Source organism: Protobothrops mucrosquamatus, unplaced genomic scaffold (genome assembly GCF_001527695.2).
Source record: "Protobothrops mucrosquamatus isolate PMUCROS unplaced genomic scaffold, P.Mucros_1.0 scaffold1156, whole genome shotgun sequence".
Taxonomy (NCBI): domain Eukaryota; kingdom Metazoa; phylum Chordata; class Lepidosauria; order Squamata; family Viperidae; genus Protobothrops; species Protobothrops mucrosquamatus.
Window position 1 is genome coordinate 57,893 of NW_015387371.1, and position 25,706 is coordinate 83,598.

The 25,706-nt window shown below is 37.5% G+C and overlaps 1 protein-coding gene across 1 annotated transcript; it reads left to right on the forward strand.

Annotated features, from left to right (window-relative positions):
• Nucleotides 1-61: 61 nt before the first annotated feature.
• LOC107291626 (acyl-CoA (8-3)-desaturase) lies at nucleotides 62-22,292 on the forward strand. The gene is made up of 13 exons (XM_015820646.1): nucleotides 62-247; nucleotides 4,082-4,192; nucleotides 5,850-6,047; nucleotides 6,793-6,894; nucleotides 11,212-11,340; nucleotides 14,614-14,710; nucleotides 15,060-15,063; nucleotides 16,890-16,938; nucleotides 18,048-18,145; nucleotides 19,672-19,768; nucleotides 20,513-20,592; nucleotides 20,717-20,842; nucleotides 21,969-22,292. The coding sequence occupies exons 2-13, from the start codon at nucleotides 4,130-4,132 to the stop codon at nucleotides 22,078-22,080; spliced, it is 1,155 nt and encodes a 384-aa protein (XP_015676132.1). The 5' UTR covers nucleotides 62-247; nucleotides 4,082-4,129; the 3' UTR covers nucleotides 22,081-22,292.
• Nucleotides 22,293-25,706: the final 3,414 nt, after the last annotated feature.

Consider the following 25,706-nt stretch of genomic DNA (forward strand, 5'->3'; position numbering starts at 1 on the left):
GGAGATGGCTTCCCAGCAAGGAGAAACCGGGGTCAGGCAGAGGAGGGAGGCTCATCCCGCGGCCGATCTGTCCGGCCCTTCGCGGTGGTTTACCTGGGACGAGATCGGGCTGCGCACTGGCCAGGGAGACCCGCCACAGGAGCGCTGGCTGGTGATCGACAGGAAAGTCTATGACGTCAGCCGCTTCTACAGGAGGCACCCAGGGGGTTCTCGGACCATCACAAGCTTCGCAGGGCAGGACGCCACGGTAAGGCGCGCGGCAAGTTGTAATTAGTTTGGGTCTTTTTTATTTTTAATCCCATTTTCCACTGTGCTCCTTGACTTTTATTACTAAAACTTGCAGATTTTCTGTATATTCAGTTTCAGGGTAGGGCTACCAGCATAATATAGGCTATTAATCTTTCTTCCTCCAATGTTAAAACCATGCCCATCACTTTCTAACCCAGTCCCCCTTAGTATATATTCAGCATATAGGTTGAATATAAGGGTCAAATACACAGCCTTGTACCTCTTTGTTAACCTGGAGCCAGTCTGTTTTTTTCATGTTCTGACTACTGTGGCTTCCTGATTGTATGTAAGTTTCTCATGAGGACAATCAGATTCTGGAGTTCCCATTTTTCTGAGCACTTTTTATAATATGTGAAGCACATATTGACTTCTTTTTGCTACTCTCTTTTGCAAAGAGAGAAACAGGTTCTATATCACATGATTATTTGAAGATACACATACTTCTACACCTTTTTGGTCAGTTGGGAAAACCAGTATCTGGCCTCTGTTAATGCAGACTGCAAGCAGGAGCTCACAAAACAAAACAAAACATATCTCTGTCACACACAAAACAACCAGGATACAGAAAATAAGATATAAATTATGTATTCATATGGAGCCAGTTTGGTGTAGTGGTTAAAGCATCAGGCTAGAAATTGGGAGACTGTGAGTTCAAGTCCTGCCTTGTGCATGATCATAGGCTAGTCATTTCTCTCAGTCCTAGGAAGGGAGCAATGGCAAGTCACTTCTGAAAAACTTTGCAAAGAAAAGTGCAGAGACTTGTCCAGCAGTCCCAGAGAATTGGACATGATTGAAAAGAAGGGGAAAAAAATCATTTTATCATTGTAAAAATAAGATTGCATCCAGTTGCTATAACCTTTTCTACTTTCAAAGCAGATTAGCCTATTTTTTTCTGTTACCTTTTACGTACTTTTTTTTTAAAAAAATAATTTTTATAAAGATTTTCAGTATGTTTGGAACATGGCTCAAGATCCCAAAACAAACTCAATTGGAATTCCAGCAACAAGGTTTTATTTAAAAAGCATTTGTAAAGGCTTGGTGAGCTGAAACACACGTAGGAGTCCAGCCACACCTTAAAGAGCTGTTTGACACATTTTTATATCCTATCCCCGACGCAGATTCCCCCCTCCCCTATTGCACTCAACGCCTCTTGTCTAATCATCCGATAAACTAATCCGGACCACCTAAAACCACTATCCCCTGCCCCTCCCGTGTTCCAGGAACCCCCTTTGTGCACGTCTTATCTATCACCATCTAATTTTCTGTTAACAAAGCTCGATTCCTATAGTTATTTATATATTTCCTCTGCTTGCAGTTTCAGTTAGCCAGCAACTTCTGCTTTTCTTATTTGTATATAGTTAACTTGTTTGAGTTTATGACTTTCAGGTGGCTTCTCCTACAGACCTTTAGATTCATTAGAAATTTCTGATTAATAATCTACTCCTGTCAAGTACAATAGTAAAATCAAATACAAATTAAACTCAGAAAAATAAAGAAGAGAAAGAATTAAAAAAATGAAGTGTATAAAGGTTGAATCACAGCAACTGGACCAAACTTTGACCAGATGGTCATTGCTCAACTTCATGAACTTCAACTTCAATTTCCTCAGTCAGAGTAAAAAATAGATAGGCATTGAGTCAGAGAGTCATTGGAATGTACCAACTCTTGCCACACCAATTTCAGGGGTTTCTCCCCAAAATGAGTTGCAATATGTATGTCAATGAAGACTCATCCAGGCCAAAGATGTCTAAAGGTTGAATCATGGCAACTGGACCAAACTTTGTTAATCTGAGATGTTAATCTGAGAGTCAAGATTCAACTGAAATTGGTATGGCAAGAGTTGGTACATTCCAACGAATCTCTACTGTCTGCCTGCCTAATTTTTACTCTGATGAAGTTGCTTGGATGAGCAATGAAATGTCTCAGATTAACAAAGTTGGTCCAGTTACCATGATTCAACCTTTAGACACCTTTGGCCTAGATCAGACATGTCAAACACAAGGCCTGGGGGCCGGATGTGGCCCGCAAAGTGGTTTCATGTGGCCCGTGAAACCATCCTGGAAACAGTGACGGAACGGCCCCTGCTGCCTTGGCCCTGGCCCAGGCCATCTGGGAGCCAATGTACAATTTTGTGGTGGCCATCTATGCTGAAACGCATTCAGTCTTAGCTCCACAAGGCCATCTAGAAACAGCGAGGAACCAGCCCCTGCTGTGTCAGCCCCGCCCCCTGGGTGCATGCTGGGGAGGTGTCACCCTTTGTGAGGAATGAAGAAATGGACCATGCCTTGGTATTTGCCCCGATCCCATCCCCTTCTGCCAGAGACCCTCAGATCTGTTCCACTCCTGCCCAGGCCCCCACAGGCACCCTTGACGTGAACGATGTAAAGCTGGCCATGCCCACCCAGTAGCCCACACCCACTCCATCCATGCCCACCCAGTAGGCCGCACCCACCCTGGCCGCACCCACCCACCTCCCCCGAGGGCAACCGCAATGCTGATGCGGCCCTCAATGAAATTGAGTTTGACACCCCTGGCCTAGATGATTGAGTCATCATTGACATACATTAAAAAATGGAAAGAAAAAAATAGAGAAACAAAAAGGAAAGAAGTAGAATAAATAAAAAGAAAAGAAATATATAAAAGAAGTGACTTCCAATCTTCAGTATGCCAAGTAAAAAGACATTTGATAACTCATTACCTGCTATAAAGTTACAAATAAATATCTCTCCTTCCCCAAATCCATCTTTCTATATGCATAATGACAAATGATCAACTTTTCAGTCCTGGTGTCAGCAAAAAGCCCATAAAGAATTACCAGAGATTTATAAAAAGCATGTCTTATTTTAATCAAACAGAACAACTTTATATTCCTTTCTTTTACTTCTAACAATCTTGATCTTTAATTCATTCAGATGTTATCTTTCTTGTTGTATCATAGAGGCTTCTTCAAGTCTTTAGCAGACCTCTTTTGTAGCTCCACTGGAAAGTCACTATCCAGATCATGATTTTGATTTATTTTTTGTATTTCCCCTTTATTTTTCAAAGCCTTAAGCAGTTTCTTCCATGTCTTTTGTTTACTTGGTCCACATATTATATATATATTTAAGTTTTATGTTCTTTAGGTTAACTTTTTATATCAGCAAGTTTCTTCATGGAAAGTGGGTGTATAACTACGCATGAATGAAATGCAAAGATTATACTTACTATAAATGTCTTCAAAAAGAAGCATAGATTTTTCTCAGCATTAAAATTAAATAATAAAAGTTAATGCAGAACTAAGCAAATTGTGCATTTTCCACCTATAAATTGAAAAGAGAGCAGAAAAGCAGGAATTCTATCTGCAGAGTAAAGCAGTAAAACTGGTTTATATTGTTGATAAAAACTATCTATAAATACTACTTTCTAGAAAGAAAGTATTAAACAAATAAAATATGTGATTTATACATTTTGCTGTCTTTGATGTTTTCTGCAAAACACTGCAGTTTCTTTGTCATCTGTTACTCCAGACGTTACTTGAAGCCAAAATACTTTTCTGAATAATTATAGTTTAGAATTAATCATAACCCTTCAGAGCCAATTCCTTAAATAATAGTGCAAGTGTCTCAATACCTTGGGTCAAACAACTCCTGGGAATTAAGCCTGTGGTGCCTTGACTTGGAAAGAAGAAAGGTAAGAATCAAGTATACCGTAATCACTTAGCCTAAACATGTTTCTTCCAGGTTGCCTTTAAACTGGTTCTTTATTATAATATTTTTTCTTTTTTCTTTCTTTTTTCTTTATGCTTTGGCTTTAGGATCCTTTCACAGCCTTTCATGTTGACAAGACTCTAGTAAGGAAGCACATGGCGTCACTTTTGATTGGGGAATTGGCACCTGATCAGCCCAGCTTTGAACCTAGTAAAAATGTAAGTTTGGAGACAGAAATTTGAGGTAGTGACTTATGGTGTTAAAATGCAAAGCCTTAAATATTATAAGGCTTGACTCAAAGATCACTTTGGTCATTAAAACTGATCTGCTATTAAGGTCAACAAAATAGATTTTTATAAGGTATTCCTCAATCTTTCTGCATTGCCCTTGTACTTCACCCCAATCTCTTGGCATTTATAAAAACAGTAAAAGTCCATTTCCTTCAGCAGACTTTTAATTATGAAATGATCTTAGTATCTGCCATTTCATTCCCTTCCACTCTCCACCTCATTGCCCTGAAGCCCCACTTGATCCTCCCCAAATATATCTGAAGGATATCTTCACTACCACTCACACTCAGCTTCCTCTCATCCCCCTGTCTGCTTCCACTAAGCAAGCAGGACTCGAATCCACAGGTGAGAATAACACGGAGAGAACCCTGTTTGCTTCTTTAGGCTCCACAGATTCAATCTGAACCCAAATAACCCCACAAGACGAGGCTTTTGTCATCTCAACAAGTTATATCCAGGTAGTATCCAATGTACACAGTTTTATTGTCTTCATGCTCCGGATGCAGAGCAAACTCATTTCATGTCCCATCAGATGATCTTCCATCTGATTTTGCCAAACAAGATCAAAGGTACTTTTAAAAATGCAGCTGGGCAATAAGATTGGGCAAATAAACCCGGTTCTTTCAGGTTGCCTTCCTCAGCCTCCACCTAATCAATCCCAGCCTGTCTTCTCAAGACCATTAAGCAGGTAGTTGCAATGCAGCCTCAGAGAGTCTGGAGAAAATGGTTTACCTGGATCCTTTTCAGTCAGGTTTCAGGCCTGGGTACAGCAATGAAACAGCACTGATCATGCCTGTGGATGGCCTGTGGTGGGACTTCTGGCCAATGGGCATCAAATGATGTAACCTGATGAATGTCATTGAGTGGGCAGCTATATAAATTGATTAAATTAATAAAGTAGGTAAATAGATACCAATAACAGTTCCATAAATATTTAATAATAAGAAATAATATTAATTCAGAATCAATATTAATTATATATTTCATAACAGTAATAAATACTATGTTTAATTGGAATACAGTACAAATGTATTATATAAATGAATTTAATGTGCAAATATATTACAATAAATATATAAATAAAAACAGCATTGAATAACACAACACTCAGTGGTTTTGTTTAAACTAGTAACTCTCTGACTGCATGTGCATTATAGGAATATATAAATTGGTGCCACCTTGTGGACACTCAATAAAGCTATTATACCAAAGTGTGTGTGAGTTAGTTTCTCCATTAGGGCTTTATGCCAAGATTATTAAATCCAGGTAGACGCTGAATAATTTCAAGTGTCCCAAACATGAGCTGTAAGTTGTCTAGCAGTCACTAAGAAGAAAAATAATGTATTTCTGCAACAATTTTTCATTTGCTTTCTTCCACATTTAATATTGTTAAAAGAATATTTATCAAATTTTGGGGTCACATGGTTTTCTCTTCATTCCTCTGTAAAAAGTTTGGAAGGAAAAGGATAGTTTGGAGGGCAATTCCGCCAAGAATTCTTGATGTTAACTGTTGAAGCCACTAGCTAGTTATGCTGTATCCATAAAGTCAAAACACCTGCAAATTTGCTGAATTTTTCTCCCATAGAAATTATTAGTAGAAGATTTTCGGGAGCTGCTGTCCACTGTTGAAAAGATGGGACTCTTCAAGCCAAACCAATTCTTCTTTTTCCTGACCCTTCTGCATATTTTACTGCTGGATGCTGCTGGTTGGTTTGTGTTGTGGTATTTTGGAATATCTATAGTATCTTTTTTTATTGCCACAGTGTTGCTGACCTTTGCTCAGGTAATTTTCTTGGATTTATTTTTAGGCAAAATTTTGCCTAAAATTTTGCATTTTCCATTAGATTGGCTTCCTACAGCAGAATGTCTTTCAGCCAAATTAAAATAATTTCTTTGTAAGGAAAATAACACATATTCAATTGTCATGGGCCTTTAGAAAATTGCACTAAATTGTTTGGAGGAACAAGGGTTGAGGAAGACTAAGCAATTCATTTAGATAAAAAGCCACTTCTGTTTTGCCCAACAGATGATTCTGTAGAAAAGAAGGATATTGGAGGCTTTTAAGAAGAGTCTGAACAGCCATTTATCTGAAATGGCATAGGGTCTCTTGCTAGAGCAGGAGTTTGGATTAGAAGACCTGCAAGGTCCCTTCCAACTCTGTATTCTATGTTCTATGATACCGTGTTATCTTATGTCTCAAATCTCCCTTTCTGAAGGACATTAGGTAATGAAACAAGGATAGAATATTAAAAAGCAGCTATGTCTTCTCACTGTCTATCACAAAAATCACACAAGTTTGTCGAAGATATTTGTGGTTATATTGTAGAATTGCTTTCTTGTGCATATCCTATTTATAATGTTTCTCTGGGTGGCTTCCTCTTTGATTGAATAAAAAACCCCCCAAGAATGAATGAATCTGTATTTTATCTATCCAGCCATCCTTGCATAGCTATTACAAATATCATTGCATATAAGTTGTAGGAGTGACACAAAAGATGGTCCTATTGTGAATCGCTCTTTCCTTTTAGTCTCAAGCAGGCTGGCTGCAACATGATTTGGGACATCTTTCAGTGTTCAGCAATCCAAAATGGAACCACCTTTTTCATGAATTTGTGATGTGCAATTTAAAGGTAAGTAAGGTATATTATTCTTAGAATGTTCCACAGAATTGAAGGGAAGGAATATGGAATATTGCAAATACACCTGAAGAAGTTTCATCAGTAAGTATCAAATATGTTGTGTTATTTATAACAGATGTGTCAAATGGGATTCCCATTTTCCCATTCCCATTCAAAGAACATAGAAAGCTCTCTTACATTAAATCAAATTATTTGCTCATCTATCTCATTACTAACTGCAGACCAAGAATGGAATTTCACTTGTAATAAACAATATGAATATGCAAATTAACTGAGAGCCAATCCAGATTTAAGATCTGAAGGTGGCAAGACCTGATTCATATAGGACAGTGGTTCCCAACCTTCCTGGCTCCACAGACTGGCATCAGTGGCGAGGGTGGTGGGGAAGGAGGGGATGGTTTCACGTGTGCAAACTAATCCCCCACATGCACAAATGAAGCTTTGTGAGCTCACCCACCACTTACGTGGCCCAGTTCCTGACAGGCTGTAGTCCAGTACTGGTCCATGGCCTATGGATTGGGAACCCTAGTATAGGAGATCTGTCAAATAAATTCAAGAAAGTTGTTTGTTTGTTTTTTTACTTGAATGGAAAAGCATTAAAATGTCTATAGCTGTTTCATTTGGGGTGCAGAATAAAATGAAAATAACAGAGATAATAGATATCTTTGAGGACATCGACACTGCAAAGTTTGAGATGAGTAGATTGAAAGGGTTCTATAGAATTCTGACATAAATTTTGAAACATTCCTCTTCTACTCTTTTAAGGCAGAAATAATAGGAATGAAAAACAGCAGCACAGTCTCTTAGTTCTCCAAAAAAAAGAGTCTATAGAGCAGCCATACTGAAGTAAAACAGAAAACACTCTAGTTAAATTTAATAAACTAGAAAAAGCAGGTTATGCGTTATTGTGACAGTGTTTTTTTTTTAAAAAGACTGAAGAATGTTTCTGTATGAGAAGGAGAGTCAGAGTTGGGGGAGCAGAGTCAAGAGAGGAATCATCCTGGAGTCATTATGTTCCCACAAGTAGCCCAAGTCCAGTCCTTCTTGAAGTCCATTAATTATTACGTAGTGACAATTTAGTGTGGACCATTAGTTGAATAGTTTGTGTATAGGCATGAGCAGTAAAGCACCTTCACTGGAATTTAATGTGTGGTCCTGATTCTTTGTGTGTGATAGTTTCCATCCAACTTTTCCATATCATCTTTCTCCTAATTTTTAAAGATGGCTTTCCCCATAAGGTCAATTTGGCATGAGAAAAAAGTCAGTTTTTTAAAGTAGACATTCAATTCCATAAATTTCTAAATAATGTAATTGTTTTCAGAGGTACCAGAGTTTGAGTATATGTAGATCCTAATACTGTCCATCCAATCAAAGGTGCTGTATATGTATATTCCAAGGTTGCCCAAATTGGAAAATTAACCCCAATTGTTAGCTTTCAGGATTTAATACTTGACAATAAGTAAGCATGATTGTTCCAGATTCTAAAAACTGATTCCTCTCTCATTAATTGGCCTTTCTGTAAAGAGATTCTCAGAATCAAAGAACCCCATCAAAATTTTCTAAAGAAGGAATTTATTTCTGAAAATATTTTCCAGATTTTTAAACTGGAATTCTTCTCAGAATACAAATTAATCTTGGAATAACATACATTTTGACAGCATTCACCTTTCTCCCAAAGGGTAAGGTTTAATGACACCCATCTATTGATATCTGAAGAAATACCCTTCCAATAATAATAATAATAATAATAATAATAATAATAATAATAATAATAATAATAATAATAATAATAATAATAATAATAATAATAATAAAGTTGGAAGGGATTTTGGAGGTCATCTAGTCCAGGCAGGAACCCTAGACTGGCTGTCCAGTCTCTTCTTAAAAACTTCCAGTGTTGGAACATTCACAGCTTCTGGAGGCAGGTTGTTCCACTGATTAATTGCTCTAACTGTCAAGAAATTTCTCCTTACTTCTAGGTTGCTTCTCTCTTTGGTTAGTTTCCATCCGTTGCTTCTTGTCCTGCCTTCCAGTGCTTTGGAGAATAGCTTGACTCCCTCTTCTTTGTGGCAACCCCTGAGATATTGGAACACTGCTATCATGTCACCCCTCGTCCTTCTCTTCATTAAACTAGACATACCCAATTCCAATTATTTATATTACTTGTTGTATCCTTTCTTCTTCTTCTTCTTGTGCCATATCCGTTATCGGACGTTGGCGATCATGTTGGCAATTCTATTTTTATCAGCAGCTGCGCGAAAAAGTGCTGCTGAGTTTTGTCCAAACCAGTCCCTTAGATTTTGAAGCCATGATGTTCTTCTTCTGCCTGGACCTCATTTGCCTTCAATCTTTCCATGGAGGATTAAATGGAGTATGCCGTATTTTTCTGGGCAAAATATTCTAACTTTCATTTTTTAATTGTTTTGATGATTTCCCTTGGTTTTCCCAGGCAGCTTATCACCTCCTCATTTCTGATCTTGTCAGCCCAGCTTATCCGTAACAGCCCCGCCTGTAAATCCACATTTCAAATGCTTCTAGTCTCTTCAGGTGACCTTCTTCCAGAGACCAATTCTCTACTCCATAGAGCAGGATAGAAAAAATATAACATCTGACAAGCCTGATTTTCAATCTTAGGCTTATGTTGTGACTGCAGAAGACCTTTTTCATTTTGAAGAATGCTGTTCGAGCTTTCTCTATCCTTGTCTTTACTTCAATGGTCATGTCCCAGCTTTCATGTAAATTAGAACTGAGGTGCGTGATCCTTTCAACTTTTTCTAATGGTATTCCTTCCGAATTTATTGGTAGTAAATTAATGGATTGTTTGCTGATGACCATGATCTTGGTTTTTGAGGTGTTAAGCTTCAAGCCATATTTGTATCCTTTGGTATATATATTTAATGGATTTGGTGCAAATATGGAATTGATATTTAGCGGATGGGTAACCCAATTTTCACCTATTGGAATCAGTTCTGATTTGGACAAGTTAATAGAATATTCTGCTATTTTGCATCAATACTAAAACAACAGTATGAGGTTTGGAAATAAACAAAAGAATGTGGGCATTTGTATTCAACTGAGTTATATAGTACTCCATAGATAATTCTATGTTGTCTAATAGCAGAAGCAAAAAGTTATTAAATATTAATAAATTGATTATTAAATATTAATTAAAATAATGTAGATATTAAAAAGCAAGGGTGAAAGTGTTTAGTTTCTCTAAATAATGGAAAAGTGGGAGAAAATATGTCATTAAATCTTACTTTAGATTTAATATCTTAATTCATTTTATAAATTCCAAGGGATTTCCAAATGTATTTAAAATGTATTTAAAATGTATTTAATACAATAAATATGTATTGTTTTTGTAGTTTATCCAAAGCTTTTCAGCATCTAATAGTGAGATTAGAAGTTGATTTTTAGTTTAAGTCCGTTATATCTACAACTAATCCTATAATATCAGCTGCATGCCTAGTTTTTATTAATCTTGCTTGATAGTTTTTTATAACAATTTGTAATCTATTTGCCAACACTGCTATTAAAATCTTTGTATCAACATTAGCAATGAAATCAGATGAGAATTAGCATACCAGGTGTTATCTTCACCTGCTTTTGGTACAACTGTAAGATAACCCTGATTAAATCCTGGTGATAAAATTCCCTGATCAATAAGCCTGATTAAATCCCGGTGATAACATTCCCTGATCAATAAGCCTGATTAAATGCCAGTGATAAATAAGGAAGGAAAATGCTGGACACAAATCTAACAGGGACACAAATCTACAGGTGAGTCAAAGAAGAATAATGATAAAATGGTGTGGAGGCAAGGAAAAGCAAGATTCATTAAAAGCGAGACAGGGCAGAATAAAGTTAGTCTTCGATTTTGTATTCTGTTTCTCCCCCCAGACAAATCTCTCTAAATACACAAATGGCAGAGCAGCACATCTTCCAGTGCTTTGATAGACAGGGTTTGAAAAGGTGATAAAACTCCTTTGCCATCTACTTAAAGTTAATATCAGAGAACTCAGTACAGTACTCCAATTCCCCCAGCTTTGTCCATATATGCAATGAACGCTTGAGAATCTTCAAAGCTGGAAAGTGCATTTTATCTTCAAACTGTTTTTGAACCTCTACAAGATAATTCAGAGTCAGCTGATTCAACCCCTCAAACTTATTTGAAAATCTGATTCAAAGGTTCAATGGAATGTCCTCTATAATATATTGCCTCTTCAAAGCAGAATACTGCTGTAGTAAATAGTCAACTAATCTTTTAAAAGCGCCTAAATGCTTTCTGTCACTCTTCCTCTACAGGGACTTTCAGCTCATTGGTGGTCTTTGCACCATTCCCAGCATCATGCTAAACCCAACTGTTTCCAGAAGGACCCAGATGTTTCATTTCATCCCGTTATTTTGTCATTAGGGAAACCTCTTTCTTTGGAGGTAAGAAACAACAGATTTTACTGAACTTTCAGATCAGAACAGAAACTGTTTAGCCACTTCATTGTCAATGTTTAGAGCTGAACACAGTATAATTCTTCTGGATGTATTATTTATATTTATTAGCAGTGTCTGATAAAACAGATCTCACAGAGAAAATAGATTAGTAGGACTGTACAAAATGTTCACCCAAGGTGGCCACAACAAAAGTGTATTTCCATATATGGCCCCCTCTTTTTAAGGCTGAGAGAAAGTGGCCGATCAAGGTCACCCAGTTGGCTTTGTCTAAGGCACGGGTGTCAAACTCGCCACGTCATGTGATGTGTTGCGACGTATCCCGACCCTTTTTGCATTGCTGGCAATGGGGTGGGCGCAGCTTCAGTATGATCAAATTGGCCTGTGGGCTGGCAGTTTAACACCCCTGTTCTAAGGAGAGACTAGAACTCAAAATCTTGCAATTTCTAGCTTGATGCCTTAACTGCTATACCAAACTGGTTCTCCTGTTGTAATTCATAGCTATAGATAAATATTATGAATTGGACTACTGGGTGAATTGTCTCTCTGAATTGACTTTATAAGTGTGTACAAAAGGATTCTGAGGAAAGCAGCAAGCTTTTATAGCCATGGTGCAATCTTAAGAAGGCGTGTTAGGGAAGCAAAGTAGCAGATTGTGTCCCTGTCCAAAACCCTGGCAGTTCAGATAGGATAGATAGAACATGGTGGGTGATATGGAGGCTAAACATCTATGTTTATTCATGTTTCCTCCTTCTTTGGTTAATGTTATGAATTGGGCTAACTAATTATGTGTGAATTATGTCAATGGATTGTTTCAAATTTGATAAGCATATTCTGCCTTGGCTCTTTCTTAAAACAAAGAAAATATAGAATTATTTATGCCTCACAAGCAGAAATAGAAAAACTTTATCTCTGATGGTTGGGGATGTGGCAGTCAGTAAAAATCTCAAAATGAAGAAGCTGCCTCTTTAGCTGAGATTCTGGGTTCCCTTTTTGTTGTTAATTTTTGACCTCTTGATACTGTTGACCATGGTATCCTTCTGGAGCGGCTTCAGGGGTTGGGAATGGCGGGGTGCTTGTGCTATACTGGTTCACTTCCTTCCTCTGTGGGCACTTTAGCCTTACCTGGAGGGGGGTGCTGCAGGGCTCGGTACTCTCTCTGCTCCTTAACATTTACATGGAGCTGTTGGGTGAGATCATCCGTCACCATGGACTGAGATATCATCAGTATGCTGATGATATTCAGCTGTATATCTCAGCCTGTGGTGAGTTAAGTGATGCCGTGACCTCCGTCTCGCAGTGCTTGAAGGCTGTTGGGGCTGGATGGGGAGCCACTGAACCCTGGCAAGACTAAGTGGCTCTGGGTTTGGGGCCCATGGAGAATTGCCATCTTTGATCTTGGATGGAGTGGCACTGCCTCAAACAGGCCCTGTGCATAATCTGAGGGTACTCTTGGACTCACAGCTCCTGCTCAAAGAGCAGGTGGCAGCCGTGGCCAGAAGGGCCTTTGCGCAACTGCGGATTGTGCACCAGTTACGCCCTTTCCTGGACCAACAATCCCTACTCACAATCACTCATCCCTTAGTCACCTCCCATCTTGGCTATTGTAACGTGCTCTACATGGGGCTGTCCCTGAAGAGCATCTGGAAGCTCCAATTGGTACAAAATGCAGCAGCCCACATGGTTTTGTGCAGACCTCGTTGTACACATGTGACACCTCTCCTCAGTGGTGGGATTCAAATAATTTAACAACCTGTTCTCTGCCCTTAATGATCATTTTAAGTATAAGAAAATGATATACTGAAAGGTAGTTTATTATTTCATGCATTTAATACTTAAATAAGAACAATAAAAGAGGTGCACAAAACTAGATTATATTATAAGAAAGAATTTTAAAATATTAATGAAAACTATTAAATAATACCTGACAAAAACAATAAAAATGTTATTTAAGATATTTCCATATTGCTTTTTGATTGACATCCTCACTTGCAATTTTCTTTGCTTTTATCCGAGCATCATCGGCTGTGTGATTTATCCTTAACCATCCGTGTGCCCCCACTCTAACACTTTTTTGGAAGATGCTGAAGACCTGGTTCTGTCAGTGGGCCTGGGAAACCTAGAGCGGGATAGAGCCCAGCAAATGGCTAGTTTGTGTGTTGTCGCTAGGGTGGGGGGGGTTATTATATTATTTTATTATTTTTCCTCTTGTTGTTTTATTTTTATAGGGTGTTTTTCTATTTATGTAAGCTGCTTTGAGTTGCCATATGCGAGTAGGTGACAATACAAATTTTCTAAATAAAAAAATAAACAATTCCCCTCTACTGACACCAGTCAGCACATTAATTGTGCCAGTGATAGGATGGTGTGGGTGAAGAGCTGATATTGAGATAATGGAGCACTTTGAACTCAGAAGATCCAGGACCATCAGTAATGCTTTCCTTTGGGGCCTTCTGCTAATGGAAAGATTAGTAAAAGTTTATCTAGTGTTTTTGCTACCAAAAGGGACTTCTTCCTCTCCTGGGTAAAAAAATAATAATCTAAGGTTAAGAATGCTCTTTCCGTCTTTATATTGTAGGACTTAGTTCAAAAGCTACCTCACTCTGCCATGAGTTTCTGCATCTGGAAACTTTGAAAATAAAGTGTGAACGCTGCTAACATTGGACGCTCATGCTTTGACAACAGATGGAAATGCAGCCATTTTCTCTATTGCTTTTAGAATTAGTCGATGCTGGGAGGGGGAATAGGGATGAGAGTCCAGCTAGTCATAACAATAATAACTTAACCATGGGAACCCAAGGACATTGGGCCCAGAGCTGATAGTGTTTTGGTGGGCTGGAGAGCTGGGGAGAAAGCCCGCGCTTCAAGCTAATTAGGGAATGTGATTTATGACTGTTTATTAGAGGAGGTAATTGTACTTTGTTACTTGGTATCCAGGAGAGGGGAATTTAGTTTTTGGTTTCAACTATGTAGTGCCGATACTTTGTTTCTCAAATAAAAGATTCTTTAAGGTAAACAATGCTTCGAAGTTCTTTTGAAGAGTTTCATCTGTTGGAACCATGACATTAAGACTGCAATCTACTCTAACTACCACAATTACAGTCTATTATTGTGACAGTTGTGTGCATCTCACTTTTCTTTCCTTTTTTTGCCTGAGTATTTATTTCACAGAGCAGTTGAAAAATATGTTATAAAAATGGAGCCTTAAAGTATAATCTAGTGAAGGATATTTGTTTTTTCATGACTTTCTTTCTTTTACAGTTGGGTTTGCAGAAAAAGAAATACATGCCTTATAACTATCAGCACAAATATTTTTTCTTCAGTGAGTATCTAATTTCCCCCCCATCTCTAGCTAAGTGTAAATAAAGGTTTTTTTGTGTGTAAAAAAACAACTTTCACAAAAAAGCTGTGGATCATCTTTGGACTATCTTTTCCACCATGAGCTGATGGACAGATTATATATGCATTCTACATAATGCTACATTCTACATCTGCACAAAAGTGCAGATTAATAACAACTCTTATTACGTATTAGTGATAATTGTCTATGGAGATTCTCAGTCTTGCAGCTCATGGTTGTCACAAAGGTGCTTTTTCAAGAGGCAACTGGACTTTGTTTTTCCCTGAATTCATTTCGCTTCTCACCCAAGAAGCTTTTTCCGTTCTGACTGAATGGTGGAGAATGGAAGAATTTATATTCCTTGCAGTCTTATTAGTAATAAGATAAAGAGGAGGAGGAGGGGAGAACAAAAGCAGAGGCAGCAACTGTAGAACATTGCAGAGAATGAGGAGGAATTCTTTTCTTTCTCAGAGCAAACAGACACCCCTGTACATTTAAGGTGGATGGAGGCGTCTAAGTCCACGTCTTCAAAAGCAGGCTAGGCCTAAGCAGTGCGAAGAGAGCCGGAGGGGCTACCACACTTTCCCTTGCAACTGCTCAATTATTTGGTGCTCTATACTATAGGCAGGACCCAGGACCCAGGTGCTCTATACTATAGGCAGGACCCACAATCAAATTAGAATGGAAGAAAATTGCCATGGAAGAGAGACTGGAAAATAATGCAAAAGATGCTCCATCCTCTTGGCCAGCAGTTGCTTTTATTTTTGAAACTACTTTATTCATAAGAGCATCAATGGTGCCTGCGGGATCCCACCTCTGGCCCAACAGGTTCAGGATGCCATTCTCACAATGACCTACCAAGGAAACCCACTGGCCTCCCTTCAGACAGGCAGACTGCCATCCAGGCTAATAGCCATTGGTTCTCATGGCTTCCATGAATTGGTCCAACCCTTTTTTGAAGCCAACCAAGCTAGTGGACACCACCAAAAACTGCTTACAGCAGTTCAGAGGGGACCTCTGACATATGGTGCTTTTTTTTTTAACCTGTCTCCAATTAAATTGATTCTTGAGTCTGAGTCTCAAGAACCACAAAAGCCCTGGACTCTGAACAAGTGGGGTTTTTTTGTTTTGTTTTTTAAAGTATTTTCTTATAAGGGTTAGGGAGATATTTTATTTTGAAAGAAACCCAAGATATAAAAGTGAAATGTGAAACTTACAAGTTTATCTGTGCTTTTCTATTGCCTCTACTTTATATTTTATTCTATTGCTATTAATATATTGCAATATTAATTACAATTATTATAATGATTACAATTATTATACTCTATTACAATACCATATTCTGTGGTACTATTATATGACAATGTTTTCTTCTTACAAACACTATTGTCCCTTAATTCCTCTCTCTGGAATTTCTTTTCCTTTTTTTCTCTGCTATTGGCCAGCAAGTAGAGTATTTCCTTGTTGTGCCTCTATGCTTCTTTTCCTCTGGACTATTAACCCCTCCCCACCTTTGAAGGAAAATTGACTTTTATTCATCTGATTCCAATATAAGAGAATATTTGTAGCTCAGGGTGGAACTACGGGGTCCTTGGTGCTCTCCGAGATCGGTAGTTTCTTTGCAGACATTTCATTACCCAGCTAAGTAACATCATCAGTGCTAGAAGGTAGTGGGGTTTGCTCTCTTTATATATACTAATAGTGGCTTGCCCTGTCTCTTGTTTTAGGTTTTATATTGTTGTACGTCACCCAGAGTTGTGTTTTACAAGATGGGCAGTTTTACAAGATGTCTCTTATAAATTGAATACATAAACACTTGAAAGCAGGTCTCACTGGATTTACCAGGCCTTTCTTCTAAATAAACCTGAGTAGATTAAGATAGTATTGTCCACTTATCACCAGGAATAACAGAGATTCTTTTAACTCATTCAAGTGTATTTTAGTCAATTGGTTCTAATAGAGCCAACACAAATAGTTTGAGTGGCACAATTCAGGCAGTGTCTGCCATGTACATGTTTTGGGTTTTGATTTATTTTTGATGATGAAAATCTCAAGTACAATTATAATATTTCCAAAATGTTAAATACAAAACATTTGAGGAGTGTGGTTGATGCTTCCTTTATGTTTAGAAAAGACTGTTAATGGCTATATGCATCTTGTTTCCTTCTACAGCATTGCCACTGATTGTTGTGCCAACTTTTCAAGTTTACTCATTGTACTTTATATTCCAGCGCAAACTCTGGAGGGTGAGTACACAAATAATCCATACCAAATATTAAAATACTGAGATTCCCCCCCTCCATGGCACATTTCTAGGTTTAGAATTTTATTTCCTTAAGAGGATATAGAAAGGCTAGACTATTTTTAAGAGCAAATACAAATTGGCATAGGAATATTGTTAATAGGAAAGTCAATGCTACCCAATTCTAAAGCATTTCCAGATGGACTATTGCTAGCTTTCAAAAGGCTTTTTATGAAGAAGGCATTAGAATTTTTTCTAAGGAAACAAACATGTAGAAGGTATAATGGGGAAAGTTGGAGGCATAGAGTTGGACAATCACATCGGTTGAACTAAGAATGTACAAGAATTACAATCCAGTTTTCTCAAGTAGTGATTTTGAGGGCTTTGATTCAGGAATTGTTTATGGTGGGTTGAACACAAACACAAATGAAGTTATGGTTCACCTGTCTCTTTAAAAAGATTTAGAGGGATTGGAAATGGGGTTGGACTTATCTTTTTCTAATTGAAAAGATGGCAGAAGAGACTTTTCCAACTTTATTTAACATAGGGATCTGCCATGCACTATTGTCAAGCACTCTAAATAAAAATGGCTGAAATTTTGTGGGATAATCAAAGCTAACAAAATCTCTACATTCACATCTGATATCACATAAACACATCAGTTACTGAAAATAACTGAGCTCAAACAGATCCACATACATACCAACATTGGTGTTTACAACCACACATGGTCTCTTGTATTGATAATCACTATATAAAAAGCTTGTCTTCCCTGATTAATAAAAAAAACACCCTTATGACAACATGCAAAGAAACTTCTCTCCTCCATCACTTTCTGGAACGATGTGAGCTCAAAATATTGTACTTTTTAAAAAGCAAGCATACTCAATCTTGTCTAGTGAATTTTTTTGTGGGTCTTTTCAATCCATTAAATCTGTCAATCTGTAAAAAAAGCAGCCAGAGTAGAAAATGGTTCTGTCAAAGTGGGCAGTAAACAGAGCAGAATTTCCAGAAGATATACATCTGGAACTCATTACGATTCTATGTAGGGTGCCTACTTGGAGCAAGGGAAGATGCTATTCTAATGTCTGTTCCTTTTCTTCTCTTCTGCAGGAAATGGCATGGACTGTGGCATATTTTATCCGATTCTTTATTTCCTTCAACCCCATATTGGGATTCAAGGGTGCTTTGGGATACCTCTTTCTTTTGAAGTACTGTTCATCATATGTACTATTTTCTTTGTGTTTCACCATTCCTTCACAGGCCCTGGCTATTATCTAGATTATCCTTCCCCAACCTTGCCCCCTTCCATATGTGTGGGTTTCAGTTCTACTGGCAGTAATGGCTTTGTTGGCCGGGCAATTCTGGGAGTAGATGCCCAGGCTGTGGAAGGTTAATCTGAACTTACTCCCAAAAGTCCTCCTCTTTTTTAGGACATCAAAACTCATTTTCTTCTTGTTCAAGACTGGTGCAGATGTAAATAATTTCATGATTTCAAAAACTGGACACAAGAGGGGACTAAAGATTTTAAGTAGAGGAAAGATATATAGGCCTGCAAGATAATACAAAATGTTATGAAAATAAAAATACTGAAGGAGAAGAACTGAATTAGAAAATAGTAGCCATAATATCAATAGTGTCATAATATTGATGCTTTAATGGATAAACTATGTCCAAAGGATGTTATTGAAGAAACGTCACTTTTAGAACAAATTTTGACAAGATGGAGATGGTATTGAAACTGGATTTACAAGTGGTAGACCAAAAGAATTAGTCAGAAAAGGATGTTTCTCTGGATCTTCAAAAGAAACTGGTTGAGGTTTTACAATTTAAAAATGAAATGCAAATGAGAAACCAACTGGAATTTAATAAAAATCTTGTTAAAGCCTTGAAGAACTTTGGGTGATAAAACAAAAAAGAAATGAAGAGAGATAAAACCTTATGGCAATATTTGAATGAGCTAAAGATTAAGTAAAAGAAGGGAATATAAAGTTGGCTCATTTGATCATTCTTGATAAGATAAGTTACTATTTCATACTATCTTTTTTGGATTTTCTGCTGACACAAGATGAAAAAGGATGTTTTATGGATTTGTTTAGAGATACGATATGGGATGAAGAGATAAATGTTTGGAACTTTACAGAGGGTGAAGAGTTACTAGTTTTTTTTATACTTATTGTGATGAAGGTTGGAAGTAATCCCTTTTATATGCTTCTTTTCTCTTGATTATATGCTTACTTTTCTTTCTTTTTCCTTTCACTTTTTACTCCTCTCTAGTCCCTTTTATTACTTGAGTTTATACTGTCATTTAGAAATGATAAAGAGCATTGTGAGGGGCTGGAGGGAATAGCAAGAACAACCTCATCAATTTGCCTTCCTCTAAGAGGATCATATGTTGTCCATTTGCCATTATATATCTATCTGGGATATATCTAAGCCATTCTATAGTGGCCATTCTGGATCAGTTTCCATGGTATTTGATCAACCTTCCAAGTATGTCCACTGACTCAGAAAGATTGAGGCTCCTGATCTTTGGTTTGGATATATTGTTGGGGGGTGGTGTTTCAGTTGGACAGGTATTGGCTTCCACAGAAAGGCATCATTAGGTTTAGTAAATGGCTTGCATTCTAAGCCTAACAAACAAACAAACCAATAAATTGTCCCACTGTTCTATTTAATAGTTGATTTGTGTAGATATAGTTTCACTTCCTGACTTTGCTTCATTTCTGTCTCTCAGTGTTCTTGAGAGTATCATATTTACATGGATATCACAGACGAGTCATCTTCCTATGCACATTGATCACGATAAAAACATGGATTGGTTCTCTGCACAGGTAAGAGAGATATCAAAGATAAAATTGATGGCTGCACATGATTAAACGTTAATCTTAAAGTTACACTTTCTGTGTAATTTTATTATATGACAATAATTCACAGATCCATAATAATCCAATTACCACAGCATCAACTATTATTTGCATAGGTGAAAACTGAATTCCTTTTTGGAAGTTATTTTTACCTTTTACCTTTTTTTTTTTGACAGTGCTTTTCCTATCATAGAAAAGTTTGAAGTGTGTTTAGAAATATCATGCCTTTTCTTACAGGTTATGATTGCCCTCAATTTGTTTGGACTTTATAAACATGGAAATGAGATGAGCGGAACAAATAACATTTTTTGGCTCATTTTAAGAGGATAGCACCAAAGAGAAACTGGCCAGTGCAGAAATCATTTTTCTCTTTTCCATTCCCAGCATCAGGTTTTCATCAAGATCAGGACATTCTTTTTAGAAAAGGAGTTTGAATCTTACCAGACAACCTGGTTCAGTCTGGAATAAGTAAGGAGAAGATTTGAAAGTAACTGTTGAAAAGAAATGTTTCACAAAATGAAAAATAAACATATTAGTACAATTACACTTTAATTATCCATGTTTTCAAAACTGTACAATGAGGACTATCAGATTTGATACCAAATGAGTATTTAAACTAATATAATTTAAGCTTTCCAAAATTCAATATATTTGTTCTTCCATCATTCACAGTATGTCTGGACTAAAACCTCTCTTTCTCTCTTCTCCCAGCTTCAGGCAACATGCAACGTGAATCAATCTTTTTTCAATGACTGGGTAACGGGGCACCTGAATTTTCAAATTGAGCACCAGTGAGTACAGATTTAGGGCAATGAGAAAAATGTTAAGGTATCAGTGAGAAACTGCTTCATAGTCCATATAAAACAAAAAGATAGTAAAGGGATGATAATTCTCTGCCTTCCTTTCTGCCTATAGTCTCTTCCCTACGATGCCCCGACACAACTTTTGGAAGGCGACTCCTTTGGTGAAATCCATGTGTGCCAAACATGGTATTGAATATCAATCAAAATCCCTCTTTACTGGCTTTGCCGACATTGTGCAGTAAGTATCAGACTGCAAAGACTATCAGCTCAGAAGAAGATTTGGGTATCTAGAAAACATTCATTATATAAAGGTTAGCCAAACAGCAAATCAAATGAAGAAACTGCATGGTTTTGCTCTTAAGAACATGGGAAAGGTGAACATGCAATGATATAGACATATATATAAGTGTGAAGATGTCAATTGAACACTAAGTCCATTGGGTAAAGGCTTCAAAAGCAATCTGCTGTGCAAAGTATTAAACTGTTAATGAGAATAAAGATTTTGAATGTAGATCCTTTAATAAAAAAAACAAGTCTAGTATCAGAAAGAGAGAAATGCTAATCATTAAGCATGTGCTCTATTGCATGCTTCTTTCATAAAATTAGTTATAATTAAAAATTAGTTATCAGTTAACATCAAAGAGCCTTTCATATGTGGTAGCTCTCAACAATACTTCGGTGATCTTGAAAAAAAATAAGCAGCATCTAAGTTGGTAGTATTTTGATAGGAGCCATCAAGAAAAAGATGTAAGCTAGACCAGGGGTCCCCAACCCCCCGGTCCATGGACCGCACCTGGTTGGAGCATGCCAGCAACCGGGCTGCACAAACAAGCAAAGCCCCATCCACGAGATGCAGGTAGCATGTGAAACCATGCCCCCTCAATCCATGGAAAAAAAACCTTTCACCATGGAACCAGTCCCTGGTGCCCAAAAGGTTAGGGGCAGCTGAGCTAGACTGTAAAGTTGCAAAAAAACAAAAAACAAACCTTCTAGAAACAGGCAATGGCAAACTATTCCCATATGGCTGGCATGAAAATTACATGTCCAGGTGGCCTTCTGAAGATGGGCAGAGTCTGCCTTCTCCCTATCAACATGACCTTGCAATTTGGGTGTTTGGATAAAATGCTACTTTATGATAATGCTATATAAGTCCATAAAGCATCAATGCAAACTAGAGATAACTGTCAAGACATGTCAAATACCTAAAAGAATCACTGGGAGATTTTTCTGCTGCTCACTCTGTCCTCAGTGTACTGCACTTGTTCTGAATTCAATCCTCTGCTTGAATCAGAAGCATGATTTTTCTGAATAGGTCTTAATTCTCATAGCAATGAAGCAGGACTTACTTTCTGGTTTTTTTTCAGTTCCTTGAAGGTTGCGGGTGAAATCTGGTTCAAAACATATCATCTTGAACAGAAAACACAAAATCCTAAAATCTGTCTTCAACAAGGGAAGAAGGGTGAAGAGACACAATAGATCTGAGATGTACCTGACAGTCTTTGGGCACAGAAAACCTAAAGTACTTTGTGGATGAAACAGAATGCTTGGAGAGACTTGGCCTCAGCTTAACTTTTGACATGTTTCCTAATAAATATAAGCACTCCAAATGACACTTCCCCCCCTTTTTTTTTCTGCTTCTGGGTCTTGGATGAATCATAAATAAAGATGTAGGAAAGTTTCTCAAAAAATTTCATTGAATTGTTTTGTTGCTGCTTTTTACACTTGATCTCGGTTTTGCTATAGTCATGAAAATAAATGTAATAGCTGTTGTAGTGGATTCTGGATTATGATATGAGATTAAACTGGATCAGCAGATACAAAGTGCAGATAAGAAACCAATCCACAATCTACTTTTTTTTAGCATTTGTAGATTCCATATTATTTACCTGATGTTTCTCTCACCCAGAGCTTCCAATACTGGAAGAAATCTAGCAATTCTTCCAAATTCATTAAGAAAAAGAGAAATTAAAAAGTATCTTGCACTACTAAACAAATAATATCACCAAGAGGACCATGCACGTCTATATTTCTGTGCTTTTCTTCATTTTGGGGGCTTCTTCTTGGACTGGCAGGGTGATAGAAATGCAAGCTGAGAAATGGGGGCATGGAAGGCAGTTTTGTTGATGGAAACCCAGCACACAGGAGAAGTGTGTGTCCATGTCGATACTGAAATGAAAACAGAAAAAGAAGGTGGTTTTATGAGAGTGCAAAGGAAGTGGTGTTTTTCAGTGTTTGCAACATGTTGACATGTCAGTACTGCTTCACAGCTGGTATCATGATGTGGCCAGGGATATGTCCAACAGCAGATGCAAAATATAATCTTGGTGTTGAAAGTTTTACAACAGTGGTGGCGAACCTATGGCACGGGTGCCAGAGGCGGCACTCAGAGCCCTCTCTGTGGGCAGGCGCGCCATCGCCCCAGTCCTAGGCCTTCAGCTGGGTTTTATAAAACCTTTTCGCTTTAGGCCTCCACCGCCGTGTGCAAAAAAATAAAGGTTCAATCAATCAGTCAATTTCAACTTCTCGCGGGAAAAGAATATCTTGCAAAGTTGGAATTGATTGATTGAACTTTTTAGTCCCACCCAGTCTGCTGTTATCACCGCAGCCACGCCCACCCAATGGGCCACACCCACCCAATGGGCCACACCCACCCGGCACCCGACGATGCATAAGTGGGTTTTGGGTTGCAGTTTGGGCACTCGGTCTCTAAAAGGTTCGCCATCACTGGTTTATAATAAACACAGGATTATGGTTGTTTTTACATGGCCAGCCAAAACTAGAAAAAAATGGTACATTAGAAGTAAGAAAAGAAAACAAGAAAAATGTGAAATCAACTGAAACTGAAAAGTAATGGTAGGGTGAATAATTCACTTTGCATTAAGATTAAATCACTAAAGTAAGAGACCAAAAAGAGACAGAAAATTTGCATTTTGTGAACCCATTTGGAACACAAAAATGAAATTAAAACAAAAAATGAAATTAAATAACAGTTATTAAAATGAACAATTGGAAATAGTTAAATGCAAAAAGTAGAAGTTTGCAATTCTAAATATATTTCTTAGGATAAACTTTCTCAGTTTTCAGAAATACTGGATTCCTGCTCCCCTAATCTCATTTTTTATCCTCCTGTGTGCTGATTGTGGGAGTTAAAATCCCAAACATCTGATGAGCACAGTACTACAGAAAATAATAAATAATAATAACAGTGAAACTTGATGGGGTTTAGTTCTGAATAAGAAGAGTTTGGAGAGTGTTTCATATACAGATAGTCCTTGACTTTTGACTAATTGCTTAATGACTGTTTAAAGCTTCTACCTGTACAGAACTTCTAATCATCATAAAATGTTGCACCACCCTCTTGTGGTCATACGATTTCATTTCAGGTGCTTGGCAACCATCTGACATTTATATTTTTGAAATCTGATCTATACTCTTAAATCTACATGACTCTTTAGAGTTTAAAAAGATGAGATCTAGTAGTTGAATTGTGGTAGCAGTTTAGCTTTTTATTCTCATCAAATCCTTATACTGAACACAAGAATTCAGCAAAGTATAGAGAACTGCTATTAAGTTTAATGCATACAGTATCTGATTTTAGAAACATTTAGGACAAGGAAGAAAATAAAGACGGGTTTTTTATTGATGTAATTTCCAAAGGTTTGCCATCTTAATCCATTATACTGTCATAATGCTGCCACCACTGACTGTCACTGGGCAGGGTGGCCAAAAGCGCATAGATCAGGGGAGATAGGTGGGTGGGGGAAGCTGCAGCATCCCTGCAATTGTAAGCATTGCTTGGACAGGTGGGCAACTGAGACTTTCTAGATTATGGAAGTCTTATGCTGCTTTGGAGGGCTGGGTAGGTGGTTGAGGATTCCCAGGTGGCAGCAGCTTTGGGCTGCACTGGTGGGCTAGGCAGGGTAGCTGAAGCTTTCCAATGTATGTTGGAAGTAAAATCTGGTCTGGATCTCAAGCGATGAAAGAAAAAGACACTGGTGGTGCTACTTGAAAGGAGGAAGTTTATTTTCCAGAAAGCCAAAATCTCTGGAAGGTAGACTACAAGATAGGGAAAGCTCTAATAACAATATTTATAGCATTCTAAATAGTCTTTTAATTGTTTTTCTTTGTTTATATTTAGCATTCTTATTGACCCGGAAAAAGAGTTGATTAAATCAAGCGATGATGGAATCTCTTCCTTTAAATTATAAGTATTATAATTCAGTTTATAAAGTGTAAATTAAGTTTGATGTGTTTGCTTGTGTATTTTTACAATTTAAAATGAGTGTTTAATTAATTTCTATGTTTGAGTAAGTTTAAAGAAGTTTGGAGACTGTAAATCAGTAACTTTATGGAGACCTGGGTCCCTATACAATATTTCTAACATAGTTATAATATTTGTAAATTCTTTCCACATGTACTGCAGCACCCCTCCAACTCACCCATAGACTGTGCCTGGCCTCCTAGGGCTTCCTTCACCACACTGAGGCATCCCGTACTCTTTACCTGGGACTCTGTCTACTTAATGACTTGCAATCCTTGCTTAATGACTACAACCAGGAGTGCCAAGTCTGTGGTTATTGAGCAAAGTGGTCATTTGACATCGCATTGAACTACTGTTTCACTCAATGATCAAGATTCAGTCCCAATTTTGTTTGTAAAGTGAGGACTAGCTGTAAATAATTTTTTTTCAAGGAATATATCTTCAAGTGTACAAATCACAATGAAAATCTGAGAGGTCAGAATTGTATAGTTACTCTGAACTATTTTAAAATCCTTCCGTTTCCATTTCAGTTTTTATTTCAGAATCTTTCAGTTCATTGAAATCTCTCAACTTTCAAAGTATCCTTAAAAAATTACCATTCTGGGAAAACTTAATTCAAGGCAAAAGTAAAGATGAGGATGAGACACAATGAGACAGAAGTAGGAAACCATTGTGGAATAACAACCTCAGTAATTTACAAAAAAGAAAACAGCCATACAACTTCAATTTTTTATTTCTCATAGGCATATTTGACATTGATATATTTCAGTGTTACTATTTACTTATCATTTCTCAAATTACTGAAAACTTTCATTAAAAGGAAGACCTCAGATTTGGAGCT